The following is a 23,476-nucleotide window of genomic DNA, read 5'->3' as shown; positions in this document are numbered from 1 at the left end:
ATATTACAAGTATTAAGACATGAATGTATGGAGGCTTCATCCTAGCGACCAATGAAAAGACAGAGAAGGTGAAACATGCAAATTGAATGGAAGCCCTCTAACCCCAGTTATGCTCACTGATCAGGAGACAGTGGCAACCAATGTCCATGTTTGTAACATTCACAAATTGGGCTTCTGTCTGGGGAGGAGTCAAAACACTGAAAATCAAGGAGCAAAGAAGGAATCTTTTCACAGTTCAATACTGCTTCATTGGAAAGGATAATACAAGTATTTAGACATGAATGAATGGAATTGTATTAATTTTTGTAATGCTCATAAGAATTCTTCTTTAAGTGGATGGTGGGAGCAAAGGCGTCTCCTAATGACCAATCACAATAGAGCAGAAGCAGTGCTTAGCATCCAGCCCCTTCTAGTTTCTCTCTACCTACCGAACAGAGATTTTGTCATTCCAGGAGACCAGGAACATTTGAACATCTTAAAACACAAATACATTTTTGTTTCCTTTCATTCCCTCTAATTAATCTCTTCCCCCACTTTTTTGTATATATATATATTATTTTTTTTAATGCCAGAAGCTGTTCCAGTTCCTTTAATTTCTAGTATCTTCCTGGGAGCTCAAATCAATTTAATAGAGCAAATAAAATATTTACTCAGCAGAGGGGAATTTAATAAAAGAAATCAATTTCTTCCCCCCAGTCCGTGGCACCGCGGTGCTGACAGAGCGGTGACAAGTTGCAGCATGTGGTGACAGAATCGTATTTAATGATCGGGAGGTGGGACAGCTTGGCAGGAGAGGTTCCATCTCGGCATGCGCTTTTCTAACCTGTATGTGTGACAGGCCGCAGGGGGCTCACACTCATTTTCTTCATATAAAGTGTCAGGGCAGTCTCGCCCGCCGTAGGACGGGTACTGGATAATGACCCTGTGCCGCGTCTGCTTCTTGACAATGACAGCGCCTAAAATGAGAAATGCAGGACGCTTATTTCAAATCATAAACACATTCTGACCAGAATTCAGTAGATAATGACAAGGCAATAAAGTAAAGCTAAAAGCAGTTTTTTTATATTGGACAGAGAGGAGGATTAGAACCCCTGTCATGTTTTTATTGCTGTCCCCATTAGGAAGATTAGGAAGCCTGCATTAATGAGTTATGTGGTTGGGAAAGGGCATTCCAAAGCCATTCTGGTAGGTTAACTGGCTCCTGTGCAGGGGTGGACTGACCATTTGGAAACTTGGGCACTGCCCGAGGGCCTGGGGTCAGTAGGGGGCCCCATGAGGTGTCCCTGGTACCTTTTTCATAGGCTTTTTTGAGTTTGGGCAAGGACACAGGGGCCCCATGATCCCCTATTGCCCAGGGGCCCCATGAGTTGTCAGTCCACCCCTGGGGTGGGCACTGCCCTGAGGAACAGGCACCACTGCAAAAAAATGTTTTTTTAAATTCCATGTGGCCAGTATTTTATTAAAGCACTGACAAAGGGAAAATTACATCTCCCTCCTGGCTTCTTTAAGAAAAAAAAAAAAACAGCACACAGATCCCAAAAGGTCCCCCAAAAATACCTTTTTTAACCTAAGGGTTAAAAAAGCCGGCAATTTATATTGTGCCATTTGTAGCTGTTACTTTTGCTGTAGCATATTCTACAAAAACAAATTCCATGTGCCCCCCCCCCAAACGCATACCAGACCCATTGGGGTTTATTTGCTAAAGCTGGAGAGTCCAAAATCAGACTCCCTTCTGCATAGAAACCAATCAGCTTCCAGGTTTCATTGCCAAAGCTTCATTGAACAAGCTGAGGTTAGAAGCTGATTGGTTTCTATGCAGAAGGGAGTCTGAGTTTGGACTCAGTTTGACCCTCTGTTTGTACAGTGATGATTGGCCCTGTGCTGATCACTTGCACCCTCCCAAAGAAAAAAAAAAAACTCTAGTCATACACACTAAACTGAGCATGTGCAGAGTGTCTCATAGAGCTTGGTTTCTTTCTTGGTTTCTTCTCCCCCCATTAAGGACATTTTTAAATAGATCCTTTCTAATAGATCCTTTTAAGTGTTACTAATCTCCAGACCCTGCATTCACTATATCTGGTCTCCCCGGACCCTGCATTCACTATATCTGGTCTCCCCGGACACTGCATTCACTATATCTGGTATCCCCGGACCCTGCATTCACTATATCTGGTCTCCCAGGACCCTGCATTCACTATATCTGGTCTCCCCGGACCCTGCATTCACTATATCTGGTCTCCCCGGACCCCGCATTCACTATATCTGGTATCCCCGGACCCTGCATTCACTAGATCTGATCTCTCTGGGTCCTGCATTCACTATATCCGGTCTCCCCGGACCCTGCATTCACTATATCTGGTATCCCCGGACACTGCATTCACTATATCTGGTATCCCCGGACCCTGCATTCACTATATCTGGTCTCCCAGGACCCTGCATTCACTATATCTGGTCTCCCCGGACCCTGCAGTCACTATATCTGGTCTCCCCGGACCCTGCATTCATTATCTGGTCTACCCTGACCCTGCATTCCCTATATCTGGTATCCCCGGACCCTGCATTCACTATATCCGGTCTCCCCGGACCCTGCACTCACTAAATCTGGTCTCCCCGGACCCTGCATTCACTATATCCGGTCTCCCCAGACCCTGCACTCACTATATCTGGTCTCCCCGGACCCTGCATTCACTATATCTGGTCTCCCCGGACCCTGCATTCACTATATCTGGTCTCCCTGGACCCTGCATTCACTATATCTGGTCTCCCTGGACCCTGCATTCACTATATCTGGTCTCCCCGGACCCTGCATTCACTATATCTGGTCTCCCCGGACCCTGCATTCACTATATCTGGTCTCCGCGGACCCTGCATTCACTATATCTGGTCTCCGCGGACCCTGCATTCACTATATCTGGTCTCCGCGGACCCTGCATTCACTATATCTGGTCTCCCCGGACCCTGCATTCACTATATCTGGTCTCCCCAGACTCTGCATTCACTATATCTGGTCTCCCCGGACCCTGCATTCATTATATCTGGTCTCCCCGGACCCTGCATTCACTATATCTGGTCTCCCCAGACCCTGCATTCACTATATCTGGTCTCCCCGGACCCTGCATTTACTATATCTGGTCTCCCTGGACCCTGCATTCACTATATCTGGTCTCCGCGGACCCTGCATTCACTATATCTGGTCTCCCACAGTACACACAACATGGACATGCAATTATTTAGTAAATATAAACTGCTAAATCCCTTTTCTCATCAGCAGTATATAGCAATCTTGTCTCTTCTATCAGTGTCCAGCCCAGCACTGGTTAAAGCTTGTAGGAGGAGTTTTCATTCTCCCCTGATTGTCCTATGAGGCTGCAGGACCCCTGACCCTCTGTCTGGACAGTGCTGATTGGCCCTGTGCTGATCACTTGCACCCTCCCAAAGAAAAAAAAAAACTCTAGTCATACACATTAACTGAGCATGTGCAGAGTGTCTCATAGAGCTCTGTTCTATCAGCAGATGGACTTGGGACAGTGGAAGAAGGGCAGGATCAGAGAAGACAGGATTAAACAGCCTTTTTACACAATGCAGAGGATTATTATTATTTTTTTTCCGGTACTTATATAGCGCCGTCAATGTACGCAGCACTTTACATATATATAGTACATTCCCATCAGTCCCTAACCCTCAAGGGGTGTACAATCTAAGGTCCCTAACTTACATCCATACATACACATACTAGGGACAATGTAGGTTCAACAGTGAGTATAACAAGCATGCGTTACTGCATATACTGTACAGACTGATTTTATTGTTGTGCGTTTAGTAACATTTTAATACATACCTTACTTTAGACCGAGTCATGTCATCGCTGACTCTGTGCTTCACTATGCTGTGCTGGCAGAACATGGCTGATGGGAGGGGATGTACATAGCTTCCTGAAAACATCACAGCACCCTGCCTCAGTACTCCTCTCAAGAGCCCCCAGCTCTGATGCAAGCAGTGGGCTGGCTCTTGGGAGGAGTTATGCAAATATCAAAAATACATTAATGGGTGGGGGTCAGTCTGGAGCAGGGGCGGACTGACAACTCATGGGGCCCCCGGGCAATAGGGGATCATGGGGCCCCTGCATCCTTGCCCACACTCAAAGGACACCCAAAAAAGCCTATAAAAAGTACCAGGGGCATTTCATGGGGCCCCCTACTGACCCCGAGCCCTCGGGCAGTGCCCGAGTGCTTGAATGGTCAGTCCTCCCCTGGTCTGGAGGAGTGGGTGTTCCTATATTTGCATGCAGACCCAGGGGCAGACTGACAACTCATGGGGCCCCCGGGCAATAGGGGATCATGGGGCCCCTGTGTCCTTGCCCAAACTCAAAATAGCCTATGAAATAGGTACCAGGGGCATCTCATGGGGCCTCCTACTGACCCCGGTCCCTCGGGCAGTGCCCGAGTTTCCAAATGGTCAGTCCGCCCCTGTGCAGACCACTCATGTGACACTGAGCCTCCACGGCTGAAAGAACTGAAATCCAATGAATGATAGGGGCAGGCCAAGGACAGTCAGGCTGGGGAGGGAAGAGCTATATGATGCTGGATGCCCTCCAGCCAGGAAATGAGGCGGAGCTCTATCTGACTTTCTGCAGCCTCTAATACACATTGTGAGAAGCTCACAGTGTGCAGTGAAATCAGAGTAAGCCATTTCAGGAGAGGAGCCGGTACAACTGTGCAAGACTGAAGGCTGGAGGTCAGATGTAAGGACTCTTGCAGGGTGAAGATACGTGTCCCAGAGAGATACAAATATTGCTGCTTTAATTATTCATTCCGCCTATAGTGATACATTTCAAAGCACGCCGCCATTTGCGCAGAATCATCTCATCCCGAATTTTTAATGGTTTTTGATACCATATACAAACAGATGACATTAGGTTTGCACAAAGGAATTAGCATGGAGGGTTCGGAAATTAATTAAATCCAGAGCCAAGAGACACGAGATCTCATATTCCTCTTCCCCCGAATTCAAGATGAAAGCGAGAAGAAAAATACAAATCGCACGCGCTACGGAAAAAACATATTCATTGAGGATCGCCCGTAGCTTTATTGTAGTATGTAAGGGTTACGAGATAAACAAACCTGCCGAAGACGTGAAGTGGACCCGGAATCCGATATATTTCTTCATGTTATGAGCCACGTGTATGGGGTCTGTTTATAAAACATTTGCTGCACGATTGTCAGGAACATTTGTGCAAGCTGAACAAAATGTCACCGCAAATTTTCTAATAGAGTAATACCTGTATCATCCAGCCCCATCTAGTGGCCAAAAGACAGTATTGTTTTCTCATTGAGGGCATTTCAGAAAACTACAGCACATTAAGGCCTCTAGGAGGCGCTGAAGATGCAGGCATTAACCTTTTAGAAAAATGACGGTGACATTTCACTCAGCTTGTATGAAATGCTTCTGACATTTATGTAGGATATCCTTTATGCTCTTTCTAGGTTACACCTGTTGGTCATTGTTTCTTTTTTTGCAGCACTGGCTGTTGATGCATAAAATCTCCCCTGGCACAATGAATCCCCTTCTCCATGACTAATCACTGGGTGTAAGGCGAAACGCGTCGGTGGGTCATGGCCTGGATGGAGCTAGGCTGAGGCTGCTCAGAGTGCAGTGATTCTTCTTTCCAGACTGAACATGCTGAGCCCGGACAACAGTTATGCAAAGTTTTACAAGTAGACTCCTAAGGGCATGTTCATACTAGCAGTTGGTGTGTGGGGAGGGAGTAAAATCCTGCGGTTGACCCGCAATTTTCACTGTCGTCTGACTATCCAGCGGTGATCCCTGTCCTCTGACTCTCCAGCGGTGATCCTTGTCCTCTGACTCTCTAGGGGTGATCCCTATCCTCTCCCTCTTCAAGGGTGATCCCTGTCCTCCCCCTCTCCAGGGGTGATTCCTGTCCTCTGAAACTCCAGGGGTGATCCCTGTCCTCTGTCTCTCCAGGGTGATCCCTGTCTTCTCCCTCTCCAGGGGTGATCCCTTTCCTCTGTCTTTCCAGGGGTGATTCCTGTTCTCTGTCTCTCCAGGGGTGATCCCTGTCCTCTTCCTCTCCAGGGGTGATCCCTGTCCTCTCCCTCTCCAGGGGTGATCCCTGTCCTCTCCCTCTCCAGGGGTGATCCCTGTCCTCTCCCTCTCCAGGGGTGATCCCTGTCCTCTCCCTCTCCAGGGGTGATCCCTGTCCTCTCCCTCTCCAGGGGTGATCCCTGTCCTCTCCCTCTCCAGGAGTGATCCCTGTCCTCTCCCTCTCCAGGAGTGATCCCTGTCCTCTCCCTCTTCAGGGGTGATCCCTGTCCTCTGTCTCTCGAGGGGTGATCCCTGTCTTCTCCCTCTCCAGGGGTGATCGCTGTCCTCTTCCTCTCCAGGGGTGATCGCTGTCCTCTTCCTCTCCAGGGGTGATCCCTGTCCTCTTCCTCTCCAGGTGTGATCCCTGTCCTCTTCCTCTCCAGGGGTGATCCCTGTCCTCTGTCTCTCCAGGGGTGATCCCTGTCCTCTGTCTCTCCAGGGGTGATCCCTGTCCTCTTTCTCTCCAGGGGAAAAAAGCCCAGTTCCGTGAAGCCGCATATTTGCGTATTTGTTTTTGTGCTGGGAACGCGTCGCTCGGCGCGCTCCCAACACAAAGACTGCGGTGTCACTGAGAGCCCCGGGTCCCGTTCTAACGATTGGGACCCGAGACTCCCGATTCCGGGTCACGTGATCGCTGTGATAGCCTCTGATTGGCTATCACAGTGATCAGTCACTGTGCAGCCCGGCCCCCTTGTTTTTTCTCTCTCTATGAATGGAGAAGAGATACATTGTATCTCTCTAACTCCTGACATAGAGAGATAAAAAAATGTTTGTAAAAAAAAAAAGATAAATAAATATTAAAAAATAAAATAAAAAATAAAGAAAAATACCTAGATCAAGGTTTGATGTAGTTCAGTATCAGGGTTAGTGTTTGGGTCAAGGTCAGGGTCAGAGGTTAAGGTCAAAAGTCAGGGTCAAAGGTCAGGATTAAAAAAAAATTGGTATCAGTGTCAGTGTGTCTTAGGTAAAAAAAAAAAAAGACAAAAATAAAATGCGCACTATTGTTTCTGGACTGTACTACGGGTACAAACAACACATAACATGCACATATATGGTATCGCTGCAATTGTCAATAGCTAGAGAATTTATTTTGGGTTGTTCTATGGTGGTAGGTTATGGTCGTAACAAGAAACACACAGCAAAATAAAAAAAATTTTTTTTTTACTATTTTGGGCCAGTTTTCCTTTGAGAATAAAAAAAAATTAGGAGCAATCCATTACCATTTACCACCAAATGAAAGCCCAATTTGTAATGAAAAAAACGCGGTATAATCCACCTGGATGTATAAAGTAGTTGTGATGATATGTACGGTTTTACTAACACATGTCTATATTGCAGAATTGTGCTTAGGCATTTAGATTTGTTTTACCCTTTAGGCGTGAAGGGGTTAAATGAACTGTTAGACTTTGCGCACTGTTGGCTTTGATCCGCCTGGAATGTATTTAGCTGATTTAAACAAAAAATGGAATTGAGCTTTACTTTGTTGTTGCTTATTGCATTGATACTAATGAATTATTATATTTGATTTAGTTGCAACTTTTCATTTTCTATCTGTCATTTTGATTCTTGCATTATAACCCGGTACCATTACTTGTTGACTATGTATCATGCAACACTAAAAACCAGTTATTGGCAAGCTTTCTGACCTTTCTCTTCTTGGCAGGAAGTGGGGCACGGTGTCCAATCACTATAAGGGGTAACGATGCAGTCTTTCCTGCATGGCAGCAAACACGGTCTCATAGTCTCTGGACGAAGGCTCTCGGGGCATCTAGGTAAGAAAGAAAAATAAACATTTTGTCTCTCAGCATTTTACCTATTTTATTGGACAGTCCTGATCCTCAGGGGTGGAGCTTGATGGAAATAGGTTTAAAAATATTGATGGATGTTGGCAGAGTTTTGTTATATCAGGGTGAAGTATAGTATCAGGACCTGGTGTCTGGCAATGTCCCATCTTGCTGAGATACCTGGGATGCTGGACAGCTCCCTGGACAATTCTTGAACTTTGAACCCTTTGTTTCTCCCATGAACTTCCTCTTTTAGCCATACCTTTGCACTTCCTTTGCCAGATTATTGTGCTCTCCAGCCAATATCTCGTTCTTGTCTCTCCTGCTCTCTGTACCTTCACTACCACTCATTACTGACCTCTGGCTTGGTCCTCCACTACGCTTTTGCTAGATCCCAACCTGCAACCACTTATTACTGACCTTTGGCTTGTTTGATGACTATGCTTCTGTTTTTGATCCCTACCTGCTATATCTGCTACTGGAACCCAGCTTGCTCACCTCCTGGTGGGGTGATCCTGAGGACCGTTACCTGATATTAACACACAACGAACTGCATCTCCACCATCAGGAGCTCTGGTGAACAATGGTTAGTTCTTAGACCCCGCACCTCGGGTGAACCTGCGTCATCTGCCAGAGTGATCTGCTCATGTATTTATCCAGCTGGTTGGTGGAAGCCTCTCTACTACTATAGCTACTGGTGGTGAAATCAGGTGACCAAATGCTTAGGCTTTTGGTTATTTGCGCATTACTAAAGGGAATTCAGAGCAGCATTCTCCCCACGATAGGCAAACCTATTACTCTTTATTATTATTATTATTATACAGTATTTATAAAGCGCCAATAGTTCGCTCAGCGCTGTACATTACAAAGGGGGACAGAACATGTGACAGAACAATACCAATACAATGCAAAACATGAGGGGATCGAGGGCCCTGCTCTTTCGAGCTTACAATCTAGGAGGGAGGGGATGGTGGTACAGGAGGAGATAGATGTGGGGGATGGAGTGGTAGGAAGAGTGGAGGAGGTCGGCAAGTTAGCAGGGGGTGGGGTAGGCTTCCCTGAAGAGATGGGTTTTCAGGGTGCGCCTAAAGGAGAGGAGAGTAGGTGATAATCTGATGGGTAGGGCAGGGAGTTCCAGAGGATGGGTGACACCCTGGAGAAGTCCTGGAGGCGGGCATGGGAGGAGGAGACCAGGGAACTAGAGAGAAGGAGGTCTTGTGAGGAGCGGAGTGTGCGTGCTGGGCGGTACTTGGATATTAGGTCAGTGATGTAGTTCGGGGCAGTATGGTGGACAGCTTTGTATGTCAGTGTTAGGATTTTGAATTTGATCCATTGCGCAATCGGAAGCCAGTGGAGGGATTGGCAGAGGGGGGTGGCGGAGATGGAGCGGTTGGAAAGGTGAATGAGTCTGGCTGCCGTATTCAGGATCAACTGAAGCGGGGATAGCCAGCGGCGAGGCAGGCCAGTGAGGAGGGAGTTGCAGTAGTCGAGTCGTGATATGATGAGGGAGTGGATGAGCTGTTTAGTGGTTTCTGGGGTTAGGAATGTGCGGATTTTGGCGATGTTGCGGAGGTGGAGTCTGCACGAGTTTGTTAAAGATTGGACTTGGGGCTGGAAGGATAGGTTGGAGTCCAGAATGACACCCAGTACTCTGGCCTGCGGGGCGGGTTTGATGGTGGCGTTGTTGGATGTGATGGAGAAGTCCTATCATTCCTACAGCCCACCAGCTATGGTTGTTAATGTTTATGTAGAAATCCTCCTTACTTTTTAGGTCCAACTTGTCCAACGTTGACCCGAACACAAATGACTTTTCTTGTCTGCATTCCAACTGCACAAGCTGCTTCTCCATTCCAACTTGAAGTGTTAAAAACCGAAAGCGGAACATCCTCTGTACACTGTCCCCAGGGGCCTGTCTGCCAGTGGTATACCGTACAAGGGTGTTCATTACAGCTCCGGATCTCCTGCAACGCGTTACTCTCGGGGCAGGGGGTGCCTCCTACAAGAAAAATCACCATCAACAAAAGAGCTTTTTTTTTTTTTTAATTGCATGCAATTAAATTCTCGTTAACAATAACCACTGGTAACCATGGGGGTCAGTACAACTTAAACTGATATTAGGAACCCCCCTATAGGAAGACATTGTAACAAAGTATAATTTCTGAAATTGTTTTTTCCATTTTTAACAGCAGGGGATGTGAGGCATCCATGCTTGGTTTCACAGTTGGCAGAAGTGGGGGAGAAAAGTCAGGAACTCTGCTGGGGATCTCGCAGATGGTGTAATTTAGTCTACCAGTGTCCATATATGAAATGTCTCTTTGGTCTCATGTATGCTGGGTGTTTAGCCCTGGTGCATGAGATCCCAGTGGAAGGGATTGACACAGCATCCAGCCCCACTGCTAGCAGCCTGTAAAACCCTGTGAGGGGCTGAAAGCTGCTGTGACTGGATGGTGCACCATGTGCTACTAACCTTTAGGACAGTATGCACTCAGGGGTGAATGACCGTAAGAAGACTGTATTCATGCTTGGAGATGCATATTGCTCTAAACGTTAGTAAATTTTGTGCACTGTCCAGCCACAGTAGCTTTCTGCCACTCAGAGTTCTACAAGCTGCCAGCAGTTGGGCTGGATGATAGGTCTCTACCAGGGGCGGACTGACCATTCGAGCACTCGAGCACTGCCCGAGGGACCGGGGTCAGTAGGGGGCCCCATGAAATGCCCCTGGTACCTTTTTCATAAGCTTTTTTGAGTTTGGGCAAGGACACAGGGGCCCCATGAGTTGTCATGGGGATCTGATTGGCCAATCAGTGATCACATGATCGGGACCTCACACAGAGGTCCCGAATGACGGTCGGTGTTCCACTGTGTCCAGAGGCCCGGGGGCCCCATGAGTTGTCAGTCCGCCCCTGGTCTGTACCTTCTGCCCACATGAAAAAGTTGGGATCTCATGCACAGTGGCCAAACATCCAATGTACAAGAAGCCTTTGGATTGGATCAAAGCCATAAGACACAATACAACACATGCAAATAATGAGAAAAGCAGAATGGCGGCTTGGTGGTTAGTAGTTTGGCCCCTGATTTACCCCATTATTTCCCCATCAGGTCAGGTTTTTAAAAAGGAATTCCAGGTATGGCATTTTTTTAAATCATTACATTGATCCAGCTCAGGCTAGTGTAACTATGCCTATACCATACCTGTGGGATCCCTCTAGAAGCTGAAAATCACTGCAGTAGACACCGTTACTACAATGATCTCCACTAGATTCCGGGTCCCGTGCCAAGCAGCTGCCCTGCTGTACTGTAAGCACAAGATGTCAGCAGTTCACCTTTTCTCAATGAATGCAAAGCTTTTTTTGATTGGACTAAGCAGAGAGCATGATATCACCATCCAATCAAAGAATGCTTTGCATCCATTGAGAGAATGCATTAGCGATCTCTAAATGGCGCCCATGCCAAGCAGCCAACAGTATGTGTTCCCAATGCATTAGGGATGGGACCCAGAAGCTAGTGGAGATCACTGGAGTAACGTTGTCTACTCCAGTGATTTTCAGCTTCTAGAGGGACCCCACAGGTATGGTATATGCAGTACATATGGTCCAAGCTGGAGGAACATAACTATGTAAAAAATGCCATACCTTTAATTCTGGTTTTGTTTCTATTGGGAAGATTCATCCTGACTTCCTGTCAGGACAGGAAGTGATGCTAAATCTCTCCAATGGGGAGACAAAAAAATAAAACAAAAAACATTTTTAGAAGCATGAGGAAGGGATAGGGAGGCTGATATCCAATTGTCCTGGTTTCCATTATTTTTGAAATACCAAATGAAGAAGTAGAGTAGAGGCCCTTTTACACGGGATGGAATCCACCTGCGATCCGCTTGCTCAGCAGGGGCAAAGTCTGCTGATTCTTGCTAGGCAGGCAAATGATGGGTCAGTTTCCACTCCCCTTATGCAGAGTGGACACAAACACAGCTCGCTCTCCCTGGACGGCCGGGTGTAAATGGACATTTACACCTGACTGCGATCCGATCCGACTGACAGAAGGGGAACAGATCTGTTTTTGGTGGATTGGATGTAGGCTGGCGTAAACGGATACATGTCCATTTACAAATGGCACTCCATAGAGGAGAATAGAGGTTCCGATCGGGTCTGCCTGAAAAAAACAGACAGATGGACCTGGTCACATGAACGTTTCGATCAGGTCCGCCTGCGAAAAAGACAGGCGAACCCAATCGAGATTGTTTGTGTGAAAGGTGCCCTAATGAGGTTACTGAAAGTGAACTGACAACAGCTAGTAGCAGTTAGTCACATTCAACTGGACTTTTTCCTGTAATTTTGACAATGTATCACAGATTATACAAGTGGCCCCTTCAGTTGTTGTCTGTTAAATGTCCAGAACATACCCCAGCATTTACCGTATATCAACAGGGGTTACTTGGTCAACTTAAGGCAAGCACCATATAATGTGTCAAGGCAGGCAGTGTAAGAACAGGATGTAAGGTGAAAAAGTTGAGGCCCCCCAATTATTGGTGTCAGAAAGTCTGCATAGGTGTTAACCCTTCTAATCACCTGGTTAATGGATGATATTAAGTATCCAGAAGAACTTTCACACCTCCCTTTCTATTCTTGGACACTCAATACCTGGTGACTGGACTTGGTGACTGGATTAAAGCATATCTATAGTCAAAATGTAAATCCATATATTAATTTCTACATTGTATTTCAATTATTTCTAACCTACCCCTTTTAATTTGAGTTATCTTGACGTTTGTAAAATTTCTTTGTGAAGATCCCACACATTTATTTCCTTGGATTCTGTGACATCTGCTGGCAATCATGTGGTCACTATGCAGTGTGAATAGGCACTGCTGTATCACACATTTCACAAAGCCTGCCTTCTGAACTACAGAGGGGCTGAGAGGAGGAGTCTAAGGAGGTGGAGTCAGCACAGGAATCACTGCTTTCAGTCAGCAAGGGACCATGGATATGTAGTCCTTAGAAATGGAGGAGAAGTTTCAAAGCATGCAGGGAATCCAGGAAATTATGGAAGAGACAGCCAGCAGACAGGCTGAACTCACAAAATAAAAGCAAGTTTTTTTAAGCAATCATATAATGAATTGTCAAATATAACTATTATTTGTAATAGTTTTACATATGTAACACCCTCCAGGTTACTTAGGTATGTTCTTTGTTTGATAGAGGCTGAGTAGCAGCCTGGGGAGTGAGGTAGTGAGGTTACCTCAGGACAGGCTGGGAGGCTCTAACAGGTCAGGGCTTCTGGAGCCCTCCCACCTTTCTAGATAGTGGATAACTTTCTGGAACAGGGGAGTGCAGAGGAGGAGGCTCAGATCTGAATGTTTGAGGGACCTTCGCCAATCTCCTGGCAGGAAGCTGGGCATGGTGACCAGGGCAACCCTCCAATTTGGCAGAGCCTGGGGAGAGGTGTGCAGGAAGATGGATTAAGGGAGGCTGGAGTGTGGAGCCTGAGAGGGGGCCCCAGAGAGGCCAGCTTACCTACAGGCAGGTCATTGGAGAAGAGGATCTCCACTGCTTCAACATCTCCTGGGGAAGACAGCCTGTGTAGCAGGGAAAGAGCCAGTGCAGCATGAGGCCTGAAGGCAGCCGCTAACCCACCAAGCTAACAGGAGAGCACAGTGTGAGTACTCCTACTCCTCCTGGGCCGAATAAGGGGAGAGGGTGGTCAGGTGCAAGACCCCACTAGCTTCTCATCTGTGACTGTTCTAAATTGACAGCTCTTAGGCCTCCTTGCCCAGGGATACCCACAGGCAGCTGGGTGAGGAGGAGGAATCATCCGATGTCTGAGGGGTACACTGGAAAGCTTTTAGTGCTCTTCAAGAAGAGACTGTTCTGCTATCTGCATTTTTGTACATAGTTGCTAAGGAGTCATCCTCAAGTTCTACAGGTCTTCAGGCATCCCATATACCCCTAGACCCTATCCAAGTTTAACCCCTTAATAAAAACTACAAAACCAAGCTCAAGGACTGTTTACTGACTCCAGTGGGCAGAATGTGGAAAATGCATGTTGCCTGAGCGTGCAGAGCATAGGGGGACCCAATTCAAATGCAGCAGCCCCTAAGGGGGTAGTGCTACACAAAGATGATAAATAAAATGAAAATGTATGCTTTGACCATAGATCTCCTTTAAGGTGTCTATGCTACTTTTGTGGCTATAAATGATCGGGTATTTCCATATTCTTCATTAGAATGAAATACGTGGCTTGGAGACACTTTCTGAACATCTTCAATATTACAGAACAAGTCCAGATGAATGTGACTAACTACTACTATCTAAACCATGACCTGGATAAATGAGAACCTTCACAGCTGACTTGACACCACGTTTCAGTTTCCTCTTGCAGGTTTGTAACTCTTTCACCTGACATTAGATTGATCATTAATCTTTCAGGGTACAGAATAAAAAGGATTCTACAGAGAAATGCAGCTGTCAGCGGCTAGATTTTCCCCAGAGCCTATACAACACTCCACTCTACACACGGGCAGACATTGCTTAAGGCCATGTGACAATAGAGAATCACTGGAATGCAACTGTCACTTTTCTTAAAGTGTATGTAAGCCCAAGATCTATACTCCAGTATGTTTGGCATCATGAAAAAATGTATAAAATACAGGACTGTGCTCAGGACCTTTAGATATTTAAAAACTCCCAAAAATACCAAACAGGGCAGCTGCTGTTCTAAATGGTATAACCATCAATTTGTAAGTTGTCAATATATGGGAACAGTGCTACTCCTTAAAATACCGTATACAAATGGTGCAAAAATGTGAAAACAACCAATCTGAATATATATATATATACCCTCCTCTCTAAAGTCACTCTATAAACCAGCAAAAACAGCTGTTAGCTCTGGGAGTGATGATCAGCAGCTCTCCAAAGACTCCTCAGGACCAGTATCATGCTATTTTATAATGACTCATGAGGAGAAAAAGAAAAGAGGAACTTCCAAAGCGTAAAACCATACCAACTGTTTATTCCAATAAGAACATGTGTACATTTTTACCCCCAACTGCTCCCCCTTAAGTTGCAAAGGCAGTGGATGGGGTGTACACATGCCTCTGCTGTGGCAAGAATTACAACCCCTGTTATGTTTGGCTTGCAGTACTGCCCACCAGGGGCGGACTGACAACTCATGGGGCCCCCGGGCAATAGGGAATCATGGCCCCTGTGTCCTTGCCCAAACTAAAAAAAACTCAAAAAAACCTATGAACAAGGTACCAGGGGCATCTCCTGGGGCCCCCTACTGACCCCGGGCCCTCGGGCAGTGCCCGAGTTTCCAAATGGTCAGTCCACCAAACCTACCAATTTAAGGAAATGGGACCGTGTCGCAACTGGCTCACAACTGTACAATGCAAGCAACTGTGAGGCAGGCATGTAGGGGTGAAAAGAGGTGGTGAGGAGGTCCTTGTCAAGCACCCCCTGAAGACTGATCCACTGTGGAATGCTCTTCAGAAGGCTAACGCTTGTGTAAATGAGCCCTTAAACTGGCAATACTGGAGCTCATTTAGGCCTATTCCTTATGAACCAGCCTAAATTTGCTGAGTGGGGGGTGACGTTGACCACTTCCCTCCTGACATCACTCGACTGAAAACTCAAAGGAGCTGATTAGAAAATTGTTGGCTGAACATCAGCTGCATCGAATTAGATCCCACCAGCTGTCAAAATACAATAGCCGCAGCAGGAGATTTGTCCATTTGCGCTGAGTATCATAGATGGAGGAATCTGTTAGAATTGTTTTCCTTCAGCTTGCAGGTTGAATGGGAAAATTCTATATATGTATGGACAGCTTAAAATACTGCCTCACAATTAGCAGATGTCTTGTCAGCCTGCCATGCAAGCTCCTTCAGTTGGATATTGAGCTGCTTCTCTAGTCTATCAGATCAGCAGCCCAATGGCCAAACGAAGAAGCACATACAGCATTCTGACAACTTTGCTGCTAATTGCCAAGGCTATACAAAAATGTGAGAACAAAAGACCAGGTGTTAGCCTAGCATAGGGAACCAAAGACTAATGCCAGAAGATCATGAACCACACCTTTGGCTATGCAATTATATCGCAACAGGGAAAGGAAAAGACTTGAACCTTGGAAGCTGGTCTACCTGATCTATCCAGTAGTGGGACCAAGAACCCAATCACCCTACAGGGATCATCCAGGATGACCAACAAGGAATCAGTAACTGAAAGAGAGACTCAGAAGTTGAACCATGTTCAACAAGGAAAAGAAGCTCTTTTCGGAGAGCTGGGGTTAGACAGAGGGACCAGAGAATGATGTTCTGGTTAAGAGAAGATCAGCGCTTTCATAAGGTAGAAAAAAATCCTATGATGAAAAAATGGTACATGCTGGTCTATCAAATTTGCAGCCCAATGGCTAATTAAGGGAGTATATACAGCATTCTGACAATGGTGCTGCTGATTGCCAAGGCAAAAAAAGAGAGGACAGATGACCAGAAGGTAGCCTAGAATAGGGAAGCATCACCTGATACCAGGTGATCAAGAAACACTGCTATGACCAGTAAATTATGTCTTGGCAGGGAAAGGAAAAGTTTGATCCTTAAGACCATGCTTGGAAATTGGTCCAGAAGGTGTACTGGGATCATCCACGATGACCAACAGGGATTCACACCATGGTCAACAAGGAAAAAAAATATTTTCTCATAGAGCTTGGGCCAGATAAAGGAACCAGAAAATGAGGTCCTGTTTAAAGGAAGATCAGAGCTTTCATAAGGCAGAAAAGTTCAGATTGGCAGCCCAATGGCCAATTGAAGATGTGCATACAGCACTTTGCCAAGGTTGCTGCTAATTGCCAAATAACATGGGGACAGAGGAACAGGTTGTAGTCTAGAATAGGGAAGAAACACCTGATGCCAGAAGATCAAGAAACACTGCTTTGAGCAGAGAAATATGTCTTGATAGGGAAAAGAAAAGACTGATTTTTATGCTCAAGCTTGGAAGCTGGTGTAGCACCCTGCTAGTTATGTGCTAGGATGTGTATAGTTAGGTTAAGTATAGCTGTGTTTCTCTGCTTTCCAAATAGGCTGTCAGGTAAATTCAGTGAGGTATTCTGCTTAACAGAGTGCTGCAATTGATCAGTTAGGTCTGCTCATGCTACTCTGGTGCTGTTTGAGTTTGTCTAAAATTCTGCCTACCTTCGGGAAGCTATGAGAGCCTTCCAGAACATGGGTAGGGGCTAGGCAAATTAACAGCATGAATATGGATACAACCCTGGCCAATTGCAGGGGAGATAAACCCCTTTGCATGCTGGGAGTGGTATTTAGATTCTGGGAGCACATGGGTTCTTTACCAGGAGTGGATTGCACCAGCCAGGCTGGAGGCAGGCTGCCTCGCCTGGCACATACTGCCATGTGGCCTCAGGTGGGTGGACCTGAGGGCCTGAAGTTAGAAAGAGTGACCCTGGTTTCTCAGTAAGCTGACTGAGGGGAGCTGTCTGCCAAAGATCTCTCTGGTATCACTGGAGAGAGTCACTTGGACGATTGGAAGGAGGCAACGGACTTGTAAGTACAGACTCGGAGAGATCTGGGGGACTGTGTGTGGAAAAAGGGAACACTGCCTAGTGTTCTGAAGAGCTTGTCCAAGTGCTGCTATGGCAAAGGACTTTGCTCAGCTACGTTACCTTTGGGCTGTTGCAGTTTTCATAACTGGCTTGTACCTGAGGAGCTCAGCCGTGTAACTACTACTACTGCAAAAAGGGACTTTGCTCACTCTTAAACTATTTGCTGCTATATGTTACAAGAGAGTCTGTTATTTACTGTCAGCCAAGACTTCATAAGTGCTCAACTAAAAGATCAGCTAGATTTCCTCAGTGTGAATAAGTATAATTTTGGAGAATCCTACTACAACTTCCCATCCCTATTCCCAGTTCTACAATAAAGCTCCAGAACAAAACATCCCCTAGACTGGTGATTAAAGACAACGAGCGGAAATTTGTGTGAGTGTATTTGGCTGCAGAAATACACTGTGCCTGGCTGCGAGGCAAAGCAAGGGGAGCAGGTGGAAAACATAAAAGTGGCTCCTTTGGGGGTACTTTGGGGGTAGCGCTACACTGGTCTACCTGACCTACCTAGATGGTGGACCAAGAACCAAATCACCCTACAGGGCTTATCGGATATGACCAACAAGTAATCAGTAACTGAGAGATAGAGACACACAATTTGAGCTATGGTCAACAAGGAAAAGAAGGTCCTCTTAGAAATCTGTGGCCATAGAGAGAGATTGGAGAATGAGGTCCTGGTTGAGATAAGAACTCTCATGGGGCAGAAAAGATATTAGGACATTAGGAAAAAAACCGGAGTTATGCTGGTAGTAGGAGGGGTTACAGGCCTACAGTTTTTTTAGTATAACTCGAAGGTGAAAGATCTCCTCTGTCCCCCAATGGATGAGGAAGATAGTAACTGATTCAATCCTGGAGGTCCACTTTAATCATACAAATGTAGCTGCATGTTGCATTGCAGTGGCATAGCATTGTTGGCCTGAAACAGGAAGAGATGTTATTAGTTGGATCTCCAGGTAAGAAACAGTGTTGGCCCAAACTAAGTTCCCTGTGTGGACTACAGAGCAACTCCCACTTATACTATCGAAGTGACGCTCCCCCATCAAAACAGTACAGCAAGTGAGCATTTTCATTTTAGGATAGGAAGTGTGCTACTGGCAGGATCACCAAGTGAAAGTAAAGGAAAACAATACCTGAAAAAGAAAACAAACGCAGCAACCATGTCTAAGGACATTATATTACATTCTTGTTCTTGGGTTTACATGCACTTTAAGTATATAAAAGATGAATGCTGATTGGTTGATATGGATTACTGCACTGGGCAAATTGCTCTTTACCTTATTAAATAAAAAAGGTCTCTCTATTTTTTTTTCCGTGTTGTAAAAATGAGATAGGAGATGTGTATATCATAAAATATGGACACACTTCCTAACGACACAGCAAAATCCTTTCGGCAAAATGTCACCGGATTAAATTATTTATTTCCTGAACAGGGAATGTCAAGGGAGATAGACTCGTGTGCAGATTGACTGGAGCTCTGGGGACAAAAAGTCATTTCACAAGAATCATCTTTCCTTCTTGGCTGAGAAGTCCCCGGGCACTGAAAATTCCTTATAAATTAATTTCATTTTTGACTACACTCAAAAAAAAAAGAAAAAAAAAACACCAATTGGAAAAACCTGCAGGAATATTCTAGTGTGTCTTTCCAAGAAAAAGACAGCAATATTCTCAATGGAGCAGCATGCTGGAGAGGAAGTCACAAAATAATATATATTTTGGTAAGCGAAATAAACTCCGTATTGGTTTTGTTGGGGTTCGCTCACATCAGCCCCATTAGGCTCCATCCGGTAGTGTTGCCTAACGCAGTACTGATGCATAGACAAGGTGATCTGCCTTATGTCCTATCCTTTCAATTCACACGGGTGGGAATAGTGTGTTGCATTTTTGCGCTCATTGCAACACACTATTATGCACTGCAATGCAATGTTGCATGTAGAATTAAATGTTTGTCAAGGTCAATAAAGTTAAAAAAACAAGTACTGGTACACACATACAACGTACAGCATGCGCACCTTAGGCATACCTCTGCTGGGAAAGCATGGAGGATGTTATTATCGACTCATCAACATCACTGGTTTCTTGGCTGCCAATGGTCATGCTAATCCAATGGCTTCAGTACTTTCCAAGTCACTGATTCATAATGAAGCAAAATTAGGTGTTCTGAATGTAGGCTGACTTTTCTGATCTACAGCTTCCAGGATCACCTGCCTACACGCTGAACTATGGAACATCACCTTACTGCTCCCTGTGCTCTCCTCTAGACCAGGGGTCTCCAAACTTTCTAAACAAAGGGCCAGTTTACTGTCCTTCAGACTTTAGGGGGGCCGGACTGTGGCCATTGGGAGTAGAAATTGTCCTGCAATCAGTGGGAGTAAGCATAGCCTCTTTGGCATTTGGGAGAGAAATAATGCCCCATCGTTGGCGTCAGTGGGAGGAATAGTGTCCCATCATTGGTATCAGTGGGAGGAATAGTGCCCCATCATTGGTGTCAGTGGGAGGAAACGTGCCCTGTTGTTGGGTGTCAGTGGGAGGATTTATGCTCCATCATTGGTGTCAGTGGGTGGAAACGTGTCCCATTGTTGGTGTCAGTGGGAGGATTAGTGCCCCATCATTGGTGTCAGTGGGATGAAGAGTGCTCCATCATTGGCGTCAGTAGGAGGAATAGTGCTCTATCATTGGTGTCAGTGAGATGAATAGTGCCCCATCATTGGTGTCAGTGGGAGGAATAGTGCCCCATCATTGGTGTCAGTGAGATGAATAGTGCCCCATCATTGGTGTCAGTGGGAGGAATAGTGCCCCATCATTGGTATCAGTGGGGGGGGAATAGTGCTCCATCATTGGCATCAATGGAAGGAATAGTGCCCCATCATTGGTGTCAGTGGGAGGAATAGTGCCCCATCATTGGTGTCAATGGGAGGAATAGTGCCCCATCATTGGTGTCAGTGGGGGGGAATAGTGCTCCATCATTGGCATCAGTGGGAGGAATAGTGCCCCATCATTGGTGTCAGTGGGAGGAATAGTGCCCCATCATTGGTGTCAGTGGAAGGAATAGTGCTCCATCATTGGTATCAGTGGGAGGAATAGTGCCCCATCATTGGTGTTAGTGAGAGGAATAGTGCTCCGTTGTTGATGTCAGTAACAGGAATTATGCCCGGCCCTCGGGCCATAGTTTGGAGACCACTGCTCTAGACTAAACACCACCCTCCTCCAGCTCCAAGTGCCTGAAACATGTTAGACTTACCAATATCTGCAATATCGTAGCACCTGTTGGCTTACAGTATGGAGCCACCCACTGCCAGTGATATTTTGATTGCAAAAGCAGAAATTCCATTGTATTAAAGAATCATTCTGTAGATACAGGAGGCATAAATATTCTTCCCTGATCTTGGTGTGCTTTGTGTGTTTCTTCCAGATCTGTACAGTAATCCAGTGTGAGACTTTCCCTCTGTGCAGGAGCTTCCTGTAATAAAGACCGCTCACTGCTGCTCTCTCTTCTTGTGCAGGGTGACTGGTCTTGTCTCCGCCCCCTTCTGTAGTTTTCTGCAGGCAGCCTGAAGTGGGTGGGGCCTGCTGGGTCCCTTCCACAGCTCTGCTCCCTGCACAGGCTATGTACAGCACAGTGATGATGTGACCGATACTTTTACAAGGTGATAACTGGCTTTTTAAAGGCATTTGATGCACACAAAGTGGATTTCTAGCCATGCAACTATTGAGGAATATATTTAAAGGGTAATTCCACTTTCGTGGGAAAAAATATCAACAAAAAAAAAATAATATAGAGCAAATAATTGCTACATAAATCATGTTGTAATTTAATGTTATTAAAAATCTACCTTTCCTTTTCAATCTGCAGCGCTGTACTTTTCTGTAAAATGCAATGCAATATGGCGACCTGGAGGTGTTCTGTACTCAGATGGTGTACAGAACCCCCCCAGAAATGTCATTGCCTGCTTGTGTGATCAGTTCACTGATTTATCCAGAAGTCTACACTAAGATGAAAATCAGATTTTGGACATCCCCTGCAACAAAAATTTTATATTTGGTGAGATACTCCCAAAAGGAAATCATGTCTAAAGGGATGCAGACCCTGCCAATTTCCTCATTAAAGCCCTGAAAGTGCAGCAGCTGCTTGATATTTATAAAATCACTCCCATTCATATTTGCTCTGCACATGGACACAGAGAAACAAACAGTTATTTCTTCAGAAGAATGAAAGGTTGGAATCTTCAACAAGGTTTGTTAAAATCCCTGCAATGTACATAGATGACCCAGAGGGAAATGTTTTTTTCTCAGCAAAAGTGAAGTTACTCTTCAGTTACAATTTTCTTCAGCCTGGAGTTCAGTTTCAGGATCAACCGGCGTTCAGCTTTAAATATTATTAGTAGTTTTATTCGTAAAGAACAGCTGGGATAGACTTACCATCACCCGGATAGGCAAGAATAGCACGGTTTCTTGTTTGTCTTCCTTCGGTGGTCTTCCCGGAGCAGGTGTGTGAACAGGACGACCATTCCGACCATGAGCTGAGGACGCAGTCTCTGGGGCATGGGACGTCACAAGCAATGGGGATGGGGTAGATGGCATCTCGGCACATCTGCCTGTCAACCTCCTCTCCTGGAAATAGACACATGAAGTCCAAAGTCCTTAATTGGTATCACACGGGAAAACAAAAGACAGCAACGCGTTTCAAGGGTGAAAAATCACCCTTTATCAGGGCTATTTTTTTGTGGGAATTATCAAGGAAAAGATAGTAATGATTAGTAATTCACTACTAAGGTAACATTTTACCAAGGTTGTCACTCTCTGCATTAAATTGTTACTAAACCCTGCATTTGCTATATCTGGTCTCCCCGGACCCTGCAGTCACTATATCTGGTCTCCCCGGACCCTGCATTCACTGTATCTGGTCTCCCAGGACCCTGCATTCACTATATCTGGTCTCCCCAGACCCTGCATTCACTATATCTGGTCTCCCCAGACCCTGCATTCATTATATCTGGTCTCCCCGGACCCTGCATTCACTATATCTGGTCTCCCCAGACCCTGCATTCACTATATCTGGTCTCCCCGGACCCTGCATTTACTATATCTGGTCTCCCCGGACCCTGCATTTACTATATCTGGTCTCCCCGGACTCTGCATTCACTATATCTGGGCTCCCACAGTACACAGAACATGGAAATGCAATTATTTTAGTAAATATAAACTACTAAATACCTTTTCTCATCAGCAGTTAGAGCAGTCTTGTGACTTTTATCAGTGTCCAGCCCAGCACTGGATAAAGCTTGTAGGAGGCATTTTCATTCTCCTCCCACTGTCCTATGAGACTGCAGGACCCTGGCACTCTGTCTGGACAGTGCTGATTGGCCCTGTGCTGATCACATGAACCCTTCCAAAGAAAAGAAAATCTCTAGCCATACACACTAAACTGAGCATGTGCAGAGTGTCTCATAGAGCTCTGTTCTATCAGCAGATGCATTGGGGACAGTGGAAGAAGGGGGGGATCAAACAGGAACAAACAGCCTTTTTACACAATGCAGAGGATTATTATTTATGTATTTATTTATTACAGGTACTTATATAACTGATTTCTATCAGTGTCCAGCAGAGCACTGGTTAAAGCTTGTAGAAGGAGTTTTCATTTTCCCTGGATTGCCCTATGAGGCTGCAGGACCCCTGACCCTCAATCTGGACAGTGCTGATTGGCCCTGTGCTGATCACATGCACTCTCCCAAGAAAAAAAAACAAAACTCTCTAGCAATACACACTAAACTGAGCATGTGCAGCTTGCTCCCAAGGCTCTGTTCTATCAGCAGATGGATTTGAGACAGTAAAAGAAGGGGAGGATCAGAGAAGACAGGATCAAACAGCCTTTTTACACAATGCAGAGGATTAACCCCTTAGGTTCCACAGTGAGTATAACAAGCATGCTTTACTGCATATACAGACTGATTGTACTGTTGTGGGTTTAGCAACACTTTAATGTGAACTAA

The 23,476-nt window shown here is 45.6% G+C and overlaps 1 protein-coding gene across 1 annotated transcript in view; it reads right to left on the bottom strand.

The window, feature by feature from the left end:
* THSD7A (thrombospondin type 1 domain containing 7A) overlaps window positions 1-23,476 on the bottom strand; it is a 670,811-nt gene that overhangs the window by 106,926 nt on the left and 540,409 nt on the right. The window contains exons 10-13 of the mRNA XM_089654586.1: window positions 21,906-22,097; window positions 9,651-9,882; window positions 7,749-7,870; window positions 824-956 (exon numbers count right to left, since the gene is read on the bottom strand). Of these exons, the coding sequence (XP_089510712.1) occupies window positions 824-956; window positions 7,749-7,870; window positions 9,651-9,882; window positions 21,906-22,097 (679 nt within the window). The remainder of the gene's footprint in view (window positions 1-823; window positions 957-7,748; window positions 7,871-9,650; window positions 9,883-21,905; window positions 22,098-23,476) is intronic.

The sequence above is a fragment of the Staurois parvus genome, unplaced genomic scaffold (assembly GCF_062004578.1).
Source record: "Staurois parvus isolate SC_StPar_1 unplaced genomic scaffold, SC_StPar_1.0 ptg000779l, whole genome shotgun sequence".
In the NCBI taxonomy this organism is placed as follows: Eukaryota; Metazoa; Chordata; class Amphibia; order Anura; family Ranidae; genus Staurois; species Staurois parvus.
The sequence above is the reverse complement of the archived record's forward strand: the minus strand, read 5'-3'. Positions and strand labels throughout refer to the sequence as shown.